The 17,004-nt window shown below is 41.5% G+C and overlaps 1 protein-coding gene across 1 annotated transcript; it reads right to left on the minus strand.

Moving 5' to 3' along the window:
- Positions 1-332: 332 nt before the first annotated feature.
- TFAM (transcription factor A, mitochondrial) lies at positions 333-15,264 on the minus strand. The gene is made up of 7 exons (XM_036438424.2): positions 15,026-15,264; positions 14,365-14,483; positions 11,344-11,414; positions 10,790-10,939; positions 7,708-7,803; positions 3,879-3,935; positions 333-3,415 (listed from the first exon to the last, which is right to left on the minus strand). The coding sequence occupies exons 1-7, from the start codon at positions 15,124-15,126 to the stop codon at positions 3,272-3,274; spliced, it is 738 nt and encodes a 245-aa protein (XP_036294317.1). The 5' UTR covers positions 15,127-15,264; the 3' UTR covers positions 333-3,271.
- Between the last annotated feature and the right edge of the window lie 1,740 nt (positions 15,265-17,004).

The following is a 17,004-nucleotide window of genomic DNA, read 5'->3' on the forward strand; positions in this document are numbered from 1 at the left end:
TTCTAGCTCTCTATCCCTTTCCCTTCCTCTCTGTGGAAAATCAATAAAATATATTTTAAAAAAATAAGAATAAAAAGAATGTTACTGCTTTAAAATTTCAACACAGTCTGTGCTTATAATATTTTCAAATATGTCTAAGAGCGTGGTGCTATGAAGAGAAGGAAGAGTGGCTGTGAGAGAGGAAAGAAAGGGAGGGAATATTCTCACAGTTAATATTGATAAAATTATGAAAATCTATGGGTACTATCACTTAATATATAAAAACTTCCTGGTGGTGATTAATTTTATGTAAGGTAAATATCAGGGGGGGGGAAATCAATGAAATTTGCTAGTTACTTTGAATCAACTTATCTTTTAATTCAGATTTAAATACACACATTTGTAGCAACTATAAAAAATACACCTTGTTTTTTAAAAATGGCATTTTCAAGAAGGGAGTTTTAGCCAAAAGCAATAGCAAAATTTACATGATTACAGTAGGCTGAATCTTCACACAATATCCTTTAAACATCAGAAAGTAGAATTACTACACAATCCTCTACTACCATCAAATTATTTCAAACCTAATGCTGGTACTCTAATGAACAAAGTATAGAAATCTCTTCATGATTCTGAACAGCATATGCTCAGAAAAGCATAGACACCACTTTCAATTCTTCAGCATCTAACCCCCTAGCACACTCTTCTTTTACAATTACTCTTTTAGGTCAACTTAAGTCTAAAAAGTAAGGCTTTACATGAGTGGCCCCTGGTAATTTGACATAATTTCTTATTCTTCATAATAGAAAATTTGGACATACTGTTAAACTGGAAGGCATTTGGTATAGATTTGCATTCCAGTCTTCAATATGTACTGAAACTTACTAACCAAGGTGTGGACTCAGATTACCTTAATATTTAAAGCATTAAAAATGACATTCTTTTATAAGCAAAGGAAACTAAATATTATTTGATGTTATTGTTTTGCTCTAGCTCTTTTCACACTTTTCCCCCTTTACTAAACTGTAAATACTTGAACTTAACTCGTCACTAAACTTCCTAATATAACTGGGAAGATATGACTTGAATGTGTTCTGTATAAAATATTGATGTAGTTGGGTGCTAAAAGAACACAGAACAAAGTAATTGCAAAGATGTTTACATAATTCATTTCTAACCTCACCCGTCCTTCATCACAAACGACTGACTCCCACATGCTCCTTGGGGCTCACCTGAAGCACAGAACACAGTGTATGACTTCAATGATTTTCTCCATTCTCCTGAGTATGGGACATCATCAGTACCTTTCTATGTGCCACGGGGAATTAGGGCTCACTCTCTCCCAGAAACCCCACTGAGGCAGGCTGCGACAGACACTAGCACACCTCCTCTTCCCCAACTCCTCCCCCCTCGGCATCTACTTAGCTCAGAGCCAACTATGCCCTGTGTTCATAACCACAGGAGGAAACTGTCTGAAAACACCTAACTTCAAATATTTAAATCTTAAGCTTCCCCTTGGTATATTTTTCTCTTTAGTACATACTTTTGTCAAGTTCAGTATAGAACAAGTCATGATTTTTTATTTATTTTCTATCCACAAACAACAAAAATCCTCAAAATTTTTCTGTAAATTTGGAATCCAGAATTCCTAAGTAGTTTGCATAATGTAAGATACATATGAATTTTGGGTTATCCTATTCTTATGAACTGATGATGAAAGATGAATTATTTTGCTCAAAAAGTTAGTGTGAATTTTAAAAACTTTTGCTAGCTCTCAAGATGATAAACAAGTGGTAAAAGATGGAAACGTTTTTGTTATATGTGCTAATTGGAAACTTGTAAGATTCACTTACTAAGTCATAGGAAGTAATTGAAGAGAATCTCATTTACAGTAAGTGAAATTATTACACAAAATAATTTGAAACAAGATTATTTTTCTTACTAACACTGTGGAGCAACAGTTTAGCTTCTTCTGTGACTTGACCTTTTTCCTCTTAAGACAATGGTGACAAAAATTCTAAAACAAGAACCTCTCAATCAGTTAAAAAACCTATCCCAACATATTAGTATGCTTATCATACTACACTATACTGTAAATCATGGGTTGGCAAACTTGTTCTGTAAAGAGTCAGACAGTAAAAATTTTAGGCTTTGCAAACGAGTTTCTGAAGCAACTACTCAACTGTCACTGTTGCACAAAAGCAGCTATAAACAATAGATAAATTAATGAGTATAGCTGTATTTCATAATATTTATGGACAATGAACATATTTTCATGTGCCTTGAAATATCTTTTTATTTTTTTTATTAATGGTAAACACAATTCTAGCTCATAGGCCATGAAAAAGCAGGCTGTGGCTGGATTTGGGCAGAGTTGGCTGTCCCTTATATAGTCTTTTCTCTTATATAAAATGTTTTAAAATTACAGGTTGTGAGCCTAGAGAGTTTAAAAACTTGTTTCTGGATCTCTCGTTTTAAAACTTACCAAATAAGTTCTCTCTGAAAAATATACTCACATGGGAGAGAAAAAATAATTCAGAATATAAATCCCTACTTAAAAAGAAAAGAAAAATAGACAGAAGCTGTAAAACAAATGTTTTACCTTAAACATATAATTAGGAAACAATAATTGTGTTCTATGACATATAAAACAATATGCATTGATTTAGTATATACTTCTTAGCTTTTTTTACTTTAGGAAAAAAAAGACAATGAAGAAAAGGTTCACAAATTTCTCCATCTTTTGTACAAAAAAATTACAACTGAATCGAGCAAGCCCTTGCCTGTAGAACCATCAGCTCTGAAAATAAAGTACACCTAGGATTGGAACTTACCTAAATGAGCTCTGGGTGGTCTTTAAAAAATGCACAATTAATCATAGAACACTCTGGCTCTACAATCTGGGACACTTCTGAATAGGAAACCCCTGCCTCCATAATATAAGGAGACAAGAATACTCTTTCCACAGTCATCAGTATTATAAAAAAAACTTCACAGTCTGACTCACCTTTATCAAAGGTAAAATGTTACTGATACATTTCATGATTATTTTGATCCTCAGTAGTTTCTAAACACAAAATAAATTTTGGATGAACTTTTCTATGTTTGAGTTTTCCAAAGAAAGATCTACCAATACAAAATGTATTGAACTGGTAGAAGTCCATGGGGAAAAAAAAAAAAAGATTATAAAATGTTGACTAGCTTTATCCTTTTAATTTTCTAACAGTTTCAGATACTGAGACCTAATTGGTTTCTTGTGTCTATCCATTATGACCATAACTCAGTCTTCTACTTAATATTCCTCACTGCCTTTTGATTGGGGCTTCACTTTTCGACGAAGAAGATCTTCACGTCCAACTTCAATCATTTGTTCTTCCCAAGATTTGATTTCGCTGTAATAACGAGCTTTATCATCTTCAGCAAGCTGAATATATACCTGAGAAAAAGTGTAATTGTTAAAATGATTTCTTCAGAAGAATCTTCACCATTAATTTCTGAAATGCTTCCATATTTACCATAAAAATTACCTTATTCTTCTACATGTGTAAAGGGGGTTGGAGGAGGAATGTTTTTGTGAGATAAGGTAAGAGAGAAAGATTTGGTATTCATTAAATTGTTACAATTTTAGGGCTTGGGATGTAGGAAGGAGCACAGGCACAGTGTGACTGTCATAGCATACACTGGACACTGGATTTGGTGTGACATTGTTTTAAATATCAAATTTATTTCAGTTAAAAACTACCCAAAAAAAAGCCAAATTGATTCTATGAATATGAAATTATTTAAAAATATTTTAACTGTGTTAGAATACAAGGTCGTTTTTCACATGAATCGAGCCTTGCCCTAATACATTCTCATAGATATTCTTACTAGATATTTGAGACTAAAACCATACTTACTTGCTTTTCAGCATCAGAGAGATTTTTCCACCTTTCATTTATATTTTTCAGCCTTATCTGCAAAACAATGTATGTTTAAATAACAGATATAGGGACTTCAGTGATTAAAGAAAAATTGTTTTTTATTACTCATTTCAAGAAAATTCAGATACTAAAAATCATCATTTTTACATCATTTTATCATACTCAGATATTAATGCCTCTCAATTCTTAATATCCTCTTTCTAAATTAAATTTAAAATATACAAAATGACTGGAATAAAGATACTTATCTTTTTACTGAGATATAATTTTCATATAGCATTGTATTAGTTTCAGGTGTACAACATGATTCAATATTTGTATATATTCTGAAATGGTCAAAACAATAAGTCTTGCCGAAACCGGTTTGGCTCAGTGGATAGAGCATCGGCCTGCAGGCTGAAAAGTCCCGGGTTCGATTCCGGTCAAGGGCATGTACCTTGGTTGTGGGCACATCCCCAGTAGGAGGTGTGCAAGAGGCAGCTGATTGATGTTTCTCTCTCATTGATGTTTTTAACTCTCTATCTCTCTCCCTCTCTGTAAAAAAACAATAAAAAAAATATTTTTTTAAAAAAATGTCTTTAACAGTTGTCACCATAATTTTTTTTTCTTATGAGAACTTTTAAGATCTACTCTGAGCAACTATCAAATTTATTAACTCTATTTACCATGCTGTACATTACATCCCCAAGACTTTTTTATAACTGTAAGATTGTATCTTCTAACCACCTTTACCCATCTCATCCACTCCCCATGCCTGGCAATCACCAATCTGTTTCTTTACCTATGAGATCAGTTATTGTTTTATAATATATTCCACATGTAAGTGAGAGCATATGCTATTTGTCTTTCTCTGGTCTGATTTATTTCATCCTATATAAGAAAAGCCTAATAGGCTAAGTGTCCAGTTAACCTGGCTTTTCAATCAATCCTACCTAATAAAAGAGTAATATGCAAATTAACCATCACTCTGCTCAAATCACACCCACCAGCCACTCAGAACGAGTATGTAAATTAACCCCAACCAAGATGGCTGCAGCCACAGAGAGCAGTTGAGAGGCTTGCGTTTCCCTGGCAACAGAAGCCAAGCTTTCCACACACCCTGGCCAGCCTAGGCCACCACTCAAGGATACAAAGTTTCAATTATAGAAGATTAATCCCAAGAAAATGGTGGCAGCCATGGAGCTGGAGAGAGCAGGCTAGGGTTGCCCCTGGCAATGGAGGAAGCAAAGCTTTCCACACACCCTGGCTGGTCTAGGCCTCCACTCAAGACAACAAAGTTTCATTTATACAAGATACATAAGTCCCAAACAGAAATGGCGGCAGCCACCCAGCCAGCAGGAGGCTTGGCTCTGCTCCAGGCTACAAAGTTTCAATTGTAGAAGGCAAATAAATTCCAGATACCAGGTCCTCTGCTTAGATCGCCAGGGGGCATGGCCGGCCTGCAAACCACCGCAGACCACTCGCCTAGGCCACCCCACACCCCAAGGGAACCTCCACCCTGATCCGGGACACCCTTCAGGGCAAACCAGCTGGCCCCCACCGATGAATGCACCTGGCCTCTATCCTATCTAATAAAAGAGTAATATGCAGATTGACCATCACTCCAACACACAATAGCTGTCCCCATGTGGTCAAAGATCCTGCCCCCAGGTGCACACAAGATGGCCACCACAAGATGGCCAGCAGGGGAGGGCATTTGGGAGGCACCAGGCCTGCAAGGGAGGGCAGTTGGAGGAGATCAACCCTGTAGGAGAGGGCAGTTAGGAGTGACCAGCTGGCAGAGGAGGGAAGTTGGGGCAATCAGCCTGGCAGGGGAGCAGTTAGACATCAATTAGGATGGCAGGGGAGTGGTTGGGGGTGATCAGGATGGCAGGCAGAAGCGGTTAGGGGCAATCAGGAAGGCAGGCAGGCAAGCAGTTGGGAGCCAGCAGTCCTGGACTGTGAGAGGGATGTCCAACTGCCCGTTTAGACCAATGGATAGAAGAACCCAGGGAGCAGAGAATAAAGGGAAGGTGGGTGGGTGGCAAATGAGGGGCAGAAGAAGGGACTGTGAAAGAGAGAGGACCATTATTTCTGAGCAGAACTTTGAATGAATTTTATTTTCCTACTAGAGGCTCAGTGCACGAAATTCATGCACGAGGGGAGGGGTGTCCCTCAGCCCAGCCTGAACCCTCTCCAATCTGAGAACCCTCAAGGGATATCTAAATGGGCAGTCAGACATCCCTCTCACAATCCAGGACTGCTGGCTTCCAATTGCTCGCCTGCCTGCCTTCCTGATTGCCACTAACCACTTCTATTTGCCAGCCTGATCACCCCCTAACCACTCTCCTGCCAGCCTGACTGCACCTAACTGCCCTCCACTGCAGGCCTGGTCACCCCTAACTACCTGGGTCCTCTCCAACTGCCCTTCCCTGAAGGCTTGATCACCCCCAACTGCCCTCCCTTGCAGGCCTGGTCCCTCCCAATTACCCTCCCCTGCTGGCCTGATTGCCCACAACTGCCCTCTCTTGCAAGCCTGGTGCCTTCCAACTGCCCTCCCCTGATGGCCATCTTGTGGTGGCCATTTGCGTCCACATGGGGGCAGCCATCTTGTGTGTTGGAGTGATGGTCAATCTGCATATTACTCTTTTATTGGATAGGATAGAGGCCTGATACATGAGTGGGGGCCAGCTGGTTTTCCCTGAAGGGTGCCCCAGATCAGGGTGGGGGTTCCCTTGGGGTGTATGGTGGCTTGGGTGAGGGGCCTGTGGTGGTTTGCAGGCTGGCCATGCCCCCCAGCAACCCAAGCATAGGCTAGAAGCAGGTATCTGGGATTTATTTATCTTCTATAATTGAAACTTTGTAGCCTTGAGCGGAGGCCAGGGCAGGCCAGGGCAGGTGAGAAGTTTGGCTTCCTCCATTGCCAGGGGCAACCCAAGCCTCCTGCCTGCTCCAGCTCCATGGCTACTGCCATCTTGGTTGGGTTAATTTGTATACTTGCTCCTGATTGGCTTGTAGGCATAGCAAATGTACAGTCAATTTGCATGTTTCTCTTTTATTAGATAGGACCAACAAAAACAGAAGTACCAGATATTACCTGGGACTACATAAATATTATGTTTTGAACATTTTAATTTACTTTCATAAGCACTTCTAATATATTCAAGGACAGTTAATCATTAAGTAACTGCTCTGACTCTTAGAATTGAAAGGAATTACTTCAATACTTTCAATTTTTTCATAATCTCTTTAAAAATTTTTTTTAAGTTTTATATATAAGTTTTATATATTTTTCTTTTTATTAATTCTCACCCGAGGATATTTTTCCATTAAGTTTTTGAGAAAGTGGAAGGGAGGGAGAGATACAGAGAGAAAGAAACATCAATATGACAGAGACTCATCGATTGGTTGCCTCCCATGAGTCCAAATCAAGCCTGCAATGGAGGTACAAGCCCTTGACCAGAATTTAATCTGGGACTCTCCTGTCCACGGGCAAACACTCTATCCATTGAGTCAAACTGATTAGGAATATATATATATATATAAATTGATTTCAGAGAGGAAAGGAGAAGGAGAAAGAGATAGACACATCAATGATGAGAACATGAAACAATTCTATGTCCAAACTAGCAAATGTGAAAAAAAAGACATTTTTAGACATGAAAGAACTCTTAAAACTAATCTCCCATGTATCCTTACTATAACAGAATCAGTAAACCAAGAAAGACACTGATAGAAGAAGCAAAAATACCCCTATTTCCTATCTATAATAATTATTTCTAAAACTAAAATAAACATTTAAAAAATAAATGCAGTTCTATTTTACCTGTAATGAACCAGTCTTAGCTCCCTGGAAGCATTCAGATATAAAAATGTTATAAGCTGAGCGAGGTCTTTTTGGTTTTCCAAGCAGTGTTAACTCCTGAGGAGAGAAAACGGAAGAGTTAGATACAGTTTTAACATCTCTGAGACTTAATTTTACTTACAGAAACTGTATTCACTACTTTGCATTATTACAGAATGTTCCTTAAAATGGATGTTTTGATTCTTATATAAAGTATGTGATTATTCCCTCCTGAGGTCAGAATTTGATAGCATTATTTTGAGAAATTCAATAAATTTTGAGTTATTTTCTATACATTTCCTTTACATATTATTTTCATGGTCTCCGTGAACTGAATAACTGAGCACATATGTACAAATCTTTTTTTAAAAATGAAACAGCTCTAACTGGTTTAGCTCAGTGGATACCTGCTTCCAGCCTATGCTTGGCTTGCTGGGGGGCATGGCCAGACTGCAAACCACCACAGGCCCCTCACCCAAGCCACCCTATGTCAGTGACAGGATGTAAGCTGACAAGGCCAGGTGGGGAAACGTGAACTTTAACAAATTGCTGCAGGTTCTGTGTGGACAACTCTGAGTTTAAGAACTTCAGAGGACCCAGTCATAGGAGGGTCCTCACAATAATGTGAGATTTACAAATTCAGGAGCTTGACCAGATTACCACAATATATATCTAGAAAAACCCATGCCCCTCTACCCACGATTCCAGCATGAGGAGAGGAAAACGAACCATTTTGAAATGTCTTGAGCATTATTATTAACAACTAGAGGCCTGGTGCACAAATTTATGCGGGTGGTTGGGGGGGATTCCTTGGTCTGCCCGGCAATCGAGGCCTATTGAAGGGCTGGCCGGCAAGGGGGAAACCCCCTGGGAGGTTGGCCAGCTGGCCCCTCAATTGGGGTCTATGGGGGGCTAGGGGGAGTGGAGGGCAGGAGCGGCAAGCTGGGGGGAGAGGGGCTGAAGAAGGTTGGCTGTGCGAATACACTGACCACCAAGGGGCAGCTCCTGTGTTGAGCATCTGCCCCCTGTGCACAAAATCAGTGCATGTCAGAGCGACTGGTTGACGGGTCGTTCAATCAAAACAGTTGCTTAGGCTTTACATATATAGATGCATGCCCTTAAGGGTAACTAGTTACCGTAATCAGAGCTAATCTCCTGAACAGCAATTGCCAACTGGTGGTCTGGACCACTGATGGTCCATGAGATCCAAAAGATTGATGACCACTGTCCTGGAGTATTATCAAAGCTAACTGACCTGATGGAAGGGAAATACCCAACCCCAGCCCACTCTAGCCATCCTGTCCCAACTAACGGGAAGAGAGAAAACTGGAAAATACTTGTGCAGTTCAGTCAGAGACATAGGATCACTGAAAGACAGGCACCTAATCACAGCACTAGAGAACACCTCACCACCATACTAAGGACTATTTAACAGCAATTCCTTTCAGCCAGTATATCATGTCCAGCTGTTATGAAAAAATTCCAAGTAACACTAAGAGGTAAAAAAACATAGTTTGAAGAGACAAAGCAAGCATGGCAGGGATGTTAAGAGTGATCAGGTCAGGAATGAAAAAAACTATGATTAATTACACTAAGACAGCATGCAAGAACAGATGGGCAATGTAAGCATAAAAACAGGAATCCTAAGAAAGAACAACAACAACATTTTAGAAAGCAAAAACATTGTAGCTGAAATAAAGGATGCCTTTAATGTGCTTAGTGGTAGACTGGACACAGCTGACGAAAGAATCTGAGCTACAAGACATAATAGAATCCTTGAAAACACAAAAATAAAGAGAACGAAGATAAGGGGGTAAAAAACCCAGAACACTCAGGACTGTGGAACAACTAAAACATAATGTATAACAAACATAAAACAGTATGTATAACAAAAACGTAATGGGAATACCAGAAGAAAGGAAGACAAAAAATATTTGAAAGGGAAACCCCTTCTGTCTAATCCTCATTCTGGTATTCTCCACTCAGCACTGGCTGCATGCATTAAGAGGAAAGGGAGAGTAAACTTAGTACTTACCCCTTCAAACACCATCCCTAAGGCAGAGGCTGTATTTCTCCCTATTGGAATCTCTATTCAATACTAATTGGATCAGCAACATTAGATTACTGACTTGAAATTGGCTGACTCCTTAAGAGGACTTAAAACATTAGGATCAGGAATGCATATTTTGGCATCGGACATTAAAGGTTCTAACCTACTTTTTCAGAGTAATAGTTTTAATTCTGATGACCATTTTCTATACTATATGAGCTAGACAGCAAGCTAACCACTTCATACCTAATACTGGTTTTATACAAAAGTGTTTAATTTTCAAACGATGGAATTTATGTGGATTAATACTCAAATTAGGAACCACAAAATTTGAACCACATGGGTTGTTGTGTGTGTTTTTTTACTGATTTGAGAGAAAGAAATCTCAATTTGTTGTTCCACTTATTTTATGCATTCATTGACTGCTTCTTATTTCAATTCTCAGTCAATGTGTCCTGACCGGGAATTGAACCCACAACCTTGGTGTATCACAATGCTCTATCCAACTGAGCTATCCAGCCAGGGCCCTATGAAGGGTTTTCAATGAGAAAAAAAGCAGTATTTCATCTTAAAGGGACTTATTTGATTAAATACAATGGGCACTTTTCCTGATGTGCTAATAAATTTAGTCTATTCAGCAATATATAGAATCAAATTCACTATTACCTCTAGAAGAATTCAAATCAGTATGCTATTCTAGACAAAACTCAGAAACAAAGATTTTTACTATCCAAGATTTGGCTGTTCCTACAGCTTTGATTGCCAGTCCTAACTATGTATTTTAGAATCAGATACATCCCAAAGTAGCAACAAGAGTTTCCAAGCTAGACTCAATGACAAATGGTTCTAGTGGCAGAAGAGGATGATCCCATTTTTCCTGACTGGAGTATACCTGGCATTCTACCATACAGTCACTACACATATCATCAAAGTAAGAGAAAAGACCCTATGTTCATATAGTTATCTGAATTTCAGTTCTTTGTTAAAGGAAAAGAATGTTTCAATGATACTCACTCTCTTTTTTAATATCGATTTCTTTTTTAAACGTTTTTGCATCATTTCTTTTTCCAAAGATACTTTCTGACTTGGAGTAAGCTGTTCTTGAAGTCTGTTTATCTCTTCTTTGTATGCTTGCCAGTCTGCCTTGTAAGCATCTTCATATATCTATAAATAAATATAAACAATAAGAAGTCAATAAACTATTGCTACCAAGGAAAGACAATTGCATGACTTCAGATAAAGGCAGACTGAACCATCACATGAAAAATGTGCTCTGGGGTCACATTTAGATGGACCAAAATCTGTGTTTTTCCCATCACATACATGTTAACCAACTTGAGAGTCTAGCAGGTAGCCTTCAATTTTACATTGCTGCCCTTCATCACCACCCCACACATCCCTATTATCATCAGTTATGTAGAGCAGAAGGTATGAAGTTCCTTTGAAGATAATAGATATTTAAAAAAACAAACAAAAAAAAAAACATCATCTCTGGATCATTTAGGCTTTTAAAGGGTATGACAACTGCAGAATAACTGGCCAGCAATGTTGAAAACCTATATGCTTACTTTTTTCTGTGATTCAGGAAGTTCCCTCCATATTTCCGCAATTTTTTTAATTAGTTCTGAATTTTTCGCATCTATGAATTGGAATAAGAAAAGATGTCACAACTTTATGTCATATGAACAACTTCTAAAGATTTCCAGGAAATCATAATACATCAGCTCTAAAAGTAAGTTTTACTAGAAACTCTGTATCACACACAACCTAATACAATGATTTAGCTTTCCTTTAACCGATTTACATGACTTTAACCTTAGCCAGTTTGGCTCAGTGGATAGAGCATCAGCACACAGACTTAAGGGTCTTGGGTTCGATTCTGGTCAAGGGCAATACCTCAGTTGCAGGCTCAATCCCGATCCCTGACTCTAGGTCGGGCACCTACAGGAAGCAAACAATAGATGTGTCTCTCTCACATTGATGCTTCTCTCTGTCTCTCCTCCTTCCTTCCACTTTAAAAATTAATGGAGCCAAAACCAGTTTGGCTCAGTGGATAGAGCATCGGTCTGCGGACTGAAAGGTCCCAGGTTCCATTCCGGTCAAGGGCATGTACACTGGTTGCGGGCAAATCCCCAGTAGGGGGTGTGCAGGAGGCAGCTGATTGATGTTTCTCTCTCATTGATGTTTCTAGCTCTCTATTCCTCTCCCTTCCTCTCTGTAAAAAATCAATAAAATATATATATTTTTTTAAAAATTAATGGAAAAAATATCCTCAGGTTAAGAATAACAATTATTAGTTTTTATCTAATAATCAAGGAGTGTATCACATATCACCAAAACAGTCCTCAGAACTTGATTGCTAGTTTAAGCAGTTCAGTAATGAATTTCTTCAAGTTCTTTACTTGATATTTTAATCAAACATTTTTTTTTTGAGCCTTTCAGCAATTAGGTTCATAACATCTGAATAAAGAAGAAAATAGTCTTGATTCATATACCACCATCTTGGATTTGAATTACAGAAATACCAGTTGCAAACAAACTGAACTTTTCTAAATTCATTAGTCCCCATTTCCTTCCTCATCTTAACTAAAAAGGGTATACATGCTTTAACAAACCACTTATTAATTTCAACTCCTACATTTTAAAAAGATGTGAGCACTTAATTATGTTTCATAAACCAATTCTTTTGAGAATTTTCATTATATCTCATTTGATTTCCAGAAGTGCCCTGTGATGTATTGTTTGTGAATGGGCTTTAGAAATCATAAGCAAAAATTAGCTATTATTAATTTAATTACTATCTTTATACTACAACCTCAAATGAAGGCCCTATAGCCTTTCTAGGAAATTGTCAAATATCCTACCTGGAAATCTTTCAGTACAAAAGCTCTTGCATTAGCAGTAATTTGAATAGGCCTTTACAGTTTACAGAACACTTCCACAGAAGTTATTTTATTGTAAGTTCCATTAAAAATTCCCTGTGGCAGAAGGGACTAGGCAAGAGACAAAATGATTCATGGTGGTCCTCTACACTAGGGGTGTCGAACTCAATCAGAGAAGGGGCCAAAATCTAAAATCCAGCCTAAATCGCGGGCCGAATGGTTTACTGAACAGTCATAAACTGTCATTGTGATGGAAACGCAGCGGAGTGCAGTGACGACAGCGCGGTGCAGGCCACACTGCAAGGCCTGGCAGGACGGATTTGGCCCGCGGGCCTTGTGTTTGACACACGTGCTCTACACCAATGGCAACTAGGCCCAAAATTAAGCTTTTTCATATCCTCTTCTTTAGTTGCTTTGTATTCTACATGCTGCTATTTTAAAAACATCTTTCATTAGTTCTTAATTATATTTAAAACATTTCTGCCCTAGCCGGTTTGGCTCAGTGGATAGAGTATAGGCCCTGGGTATAAAGGGTCATGGATTCAATTCCGGTCAAGGGCACAGAACTAGGATGCAAGCTCCTGCCCTGGTTGGGAGTGTGTGGGAGGCAACCAACCAATGTGTCTCTAATCTTCCTCTCTCTCTGTCTCTCCCCCCAAACACACACACACATACACGAGTGGCCAATTATGATCTCTGAACGCATAATCTGGCCATTCAGTGTGTGTGTGTATATATATATATGTATATATATATATATACACACACACACACACACACACACACACACACACACACATTTTATATATATATTAGAGGCCCGGTGCATGAATTTATGGACAGGTGGGGTTCTAACCAGCCAGGCCAGAGGGAGGGGACATGGGCGGTTGGCCGGCCTGCCTGCTGGTCAAACTCCTGGTTGAGGGGACAATTTGCATATTAACCTCTTATTATTTTGTTACAGAAAACTGGATAAGAACCAAGCAATACTTAGAGATGGAGTTACATTTGTTACGCGGGTCCAGAGAAAATGTCTCTCAAATTCTGGGCCCCAACAAGGAGGAATTTTCCCTATTTATGTTTTTTCCTTCTTTGTTTCCCAAATATGGGGTGTTTCTGGCCTCCTCTGCAAGTTCTTAAAGAGCCCGTATGTGCTGGGGCCTTGAGACCTCAACCAAAGACTTGACCTGGTGCCAGCACTGATAATTTTTGTCCGGGGAAGGATTAGTGGCCTCTCTGAAGTGGGAGTAGTCTTATTTTCCTTATTATTTAAGCAAGCAAGCATTTACAGATGCCAAATAGCAGAGTTAAAATTTCAAACAGCAGTTTTTATATAAGATGGATGCTTCAATATAGGATATCCACTGAGTGGCCAGATTATTATGTGTTCAGAGATCATAATAATTTGTCCATTCAGAGTGTGTGTGTGTGTGTGTGTGTGTGTGTGTATATATATATATATATATATATGATATATATATATATACATACATATATATATATATCTCCTCAGGTGAGAATTAACACAAAAGCATTTCTACTTGGTGAAAAATAAGTTTTGACCTGCTTTTTCACAGACCCTCAAATAGAAGGTTATGTTCCTGCAGTCAGTGGATGGTGGGTAGCGTGTATCAAATGCTCGGCTTAACTGCTTAAGTGAGCTCTTTATTACATCAGAGAAGAGCACAAGCCCCCCCAACTCCTTACCTGGGTTCTTAGCTTTATATATGGGTAGCTGTTCTTTAGAAAATCGAACGTAAGAAGTCATAGGTTTCTTTGGATAACTACTCAACGTGGATGAAAACCATCTGGGTATATACACGAAGCTACGCATAGACAAAAAGAAAAAGAACCAATGTCAAGGACTGAAGCGCCAATAACATTCACTCATATATACACACGTCCCAAATAAGAGATGATCAAGATACTGTGCATCTGACACCTTCGAGAAAAAAAAAGAAAAAAAAAGCTAGTGACTTGACAATCTTGACATAACCCGAGGGAAGAGCCTGCAAAACTGAATCCCTCCCCTCCCAAAAAAGACAGAGCGTGCAGAACACGGGGACTTGGGCTCCTGGGCCCCGCCTCCTCAATGCCTAGAAGAAGGCGGGAGACTGTCGGCATGACTTCACAGGTACCGGCCAGGGAGCCAGGTGCTCGGAGGCCAAACGGAGGGGAGGAGGGCGCGGGGGGGAGGGGGGGAGCATGGAGCGCGGTACTCCTGGAGGAAGAAGGCCTGCAAAGGCACCCTCCCCTTGGCAAGGTCGAGGACTTGAACCACAGGGTCTGAGCCTCCCTGACCTCCTGGGAGGGCCAGAAAGTGGGAGACACCGGCTCCATCCCGGCGCCCTGGCCGCCCGGGTCCTACCTGAAGGGTGCACGCAGCCGACTCCCACAGTCCGCGCAGAGCTCGGCGCCGGACTTGCCCAGGGCGCTGAGCAATCCCCACACGCCCCGAAGCAGCGGCATCGCACCCCGCGAGGCGGCGGCCGCCGGACCCGATCTCGCAAACAGCGCCCCGGCACGGCAGCGCGACCCCCAACAAAGGCCACCAAAACCCGCGTTCAACCTTCCAAGCTTGTAAACCAAAAACCCAGCTCGCGAGGCACCATGGGAAGTTTTCCCACTTCCGGTTGGTAGGTAGAGGACAGGGTGAGGCAGGGGACAGGGTGAGGCAGGGGCGCGCAGGCGCCGTCGTGACTTCCGCCGGAGGGGGGCGGGACTACAGAGGAGGAGGAGGCGGCGCTGGGGGAGGCGGAGCAGGGAAGCCGCAGCCCGGCGCGCCTGCGGGAGGGCCTCGCCTCCTCCAAGGGGCGCCGCTGAGCCGCCTCGGCCCCGGCCCCCGCCTCCGCTGTGCGCTCCGCGAACGGGGCCAGGAGGTGGTGGCGGTGCGGCGGCGGCCTCACCGGACTGGGCCCCGCGGGCGTCCGCCGGCGCCTGCCGCGGCGGGGACGTAACAGACGGCTCTGCCCGCACGGCCCGGCCGGGCGCCCGCGCCGCCCGGAGGTCAGACGGGTGAGAGCCGCTCAGGTCCAGCCGGAGCCGGAAGTACCGCCGGGGATGGAGTGGAGCGGAGCGTGTTTTCAAACCTAAAAACGCGTGCTTCCGGGCCTTACCGCAGCGCCTGATTCACTGTGTCTGTGCGGTGCCCGTGAATCCGCGTTTCGTTTTGAAGATGTGACTCACCGACCTTAGAAGTCGGGGGAGAGGGGCATCCTCGGGAGACATACCGGATGGTGGCCTCCCGTTCACCCCGGGGGATGGAACCCGCGGCGGAGGCTTGTGCCCTGAGCCGGACTGGCAACCTCTGGTGCACGGGGACCGCCCCGGGCGAACGACGGCGCCACCCTGGCCATGGCCAGGGCTGAATCTGCGTTTCCAACGCGCACCTCCAGGTTTGACAAGGTCTAACGCGGTGGGCACGGGACCACATTTACAGCAACACTGGACTAAGGGGGAGAGATCAACCAAAAGGCGTGTTTGCGTGCATAGAAGCCTAACTAACCAGTGGTCATGGATAATGGGGAGGGGGGGCACACGTGGGGAGGGGTTTGGGATGGGAATGGGGGGAGAGGGGGATGAGGACAATTGATTATAATGACATAATCAATAAAGAAACTTAAAAAAAAAAATTAGCCGAATCCGGTTTGGCTCAGTGGATAGAGCGTCGGCCTGCAGACTGAAGGGCCCCGGGTTCGATTCCGGTCAAGGGCATGTACCTGGGTTGTGGGCACATCCCCAGTAGGGGGTGTGCAAGAGGCAAGCTGGTCGATGTTTCTCTCCCATCGATGTTTCTAGCTCTCTATCCCTCTCCCTTCCTCTCTGTAAACAATCAATAAAATATATTTTTTTTAAAAAGAGGCAGCTGATCAATGATTCTCATCGATGTTTCTAACTCTCTATCCCTCTCCTTTCTGTAAAAAATCAATGAAATATATATATATATATATATATATTTTTTTTTTAATTAAAAGACCAGCTTCTCCAGAAAATAAATAAATAAATAAAGCAACACTGGTCTGGACCAGCATGCCATCTACTGCAGCAAACGCTGACCTAGTCCTCAAGCCTGGCATGCAACCCTGCTTAATCTGTGGGAAGGCAACTGGCTCATTAGTTGACAGAAAGATGCATTCTAACTCCATCCCTTCTCTAAGATTCAATTTTCACACACACACACACACACACACACCATTGCAGATAAGGATCTGTACTAGATCAGTTTTCCCAACCAAAAGCCCGGAGAACTTGGGACAAGTACACTTTGAGGTATTGATAGATGTGCTGTATGATTTCCTGTATAGGCAATGGCATGAGAAAGATTGGGAAGAACCTAACTAAGGATAT

The sequence above is a fragment of the Pipistrellus kuhlii genome, unplaced genomic scaffold (assembly GCF_014108245.1).
Source record: "Pipistrellus kuhlii isolate mPipKuh1 unplaced genomic scaffold, mPipKuh1.p scaffold_m20_p_15, whole genome shotgun sequence".
Lineage (NCBI taxonomy): Eukaryota > Metazoa > Chordata > Mammalia > Chiroptera > Vespertilionidae > Pipistrellus > Pipistrellus kuhlii.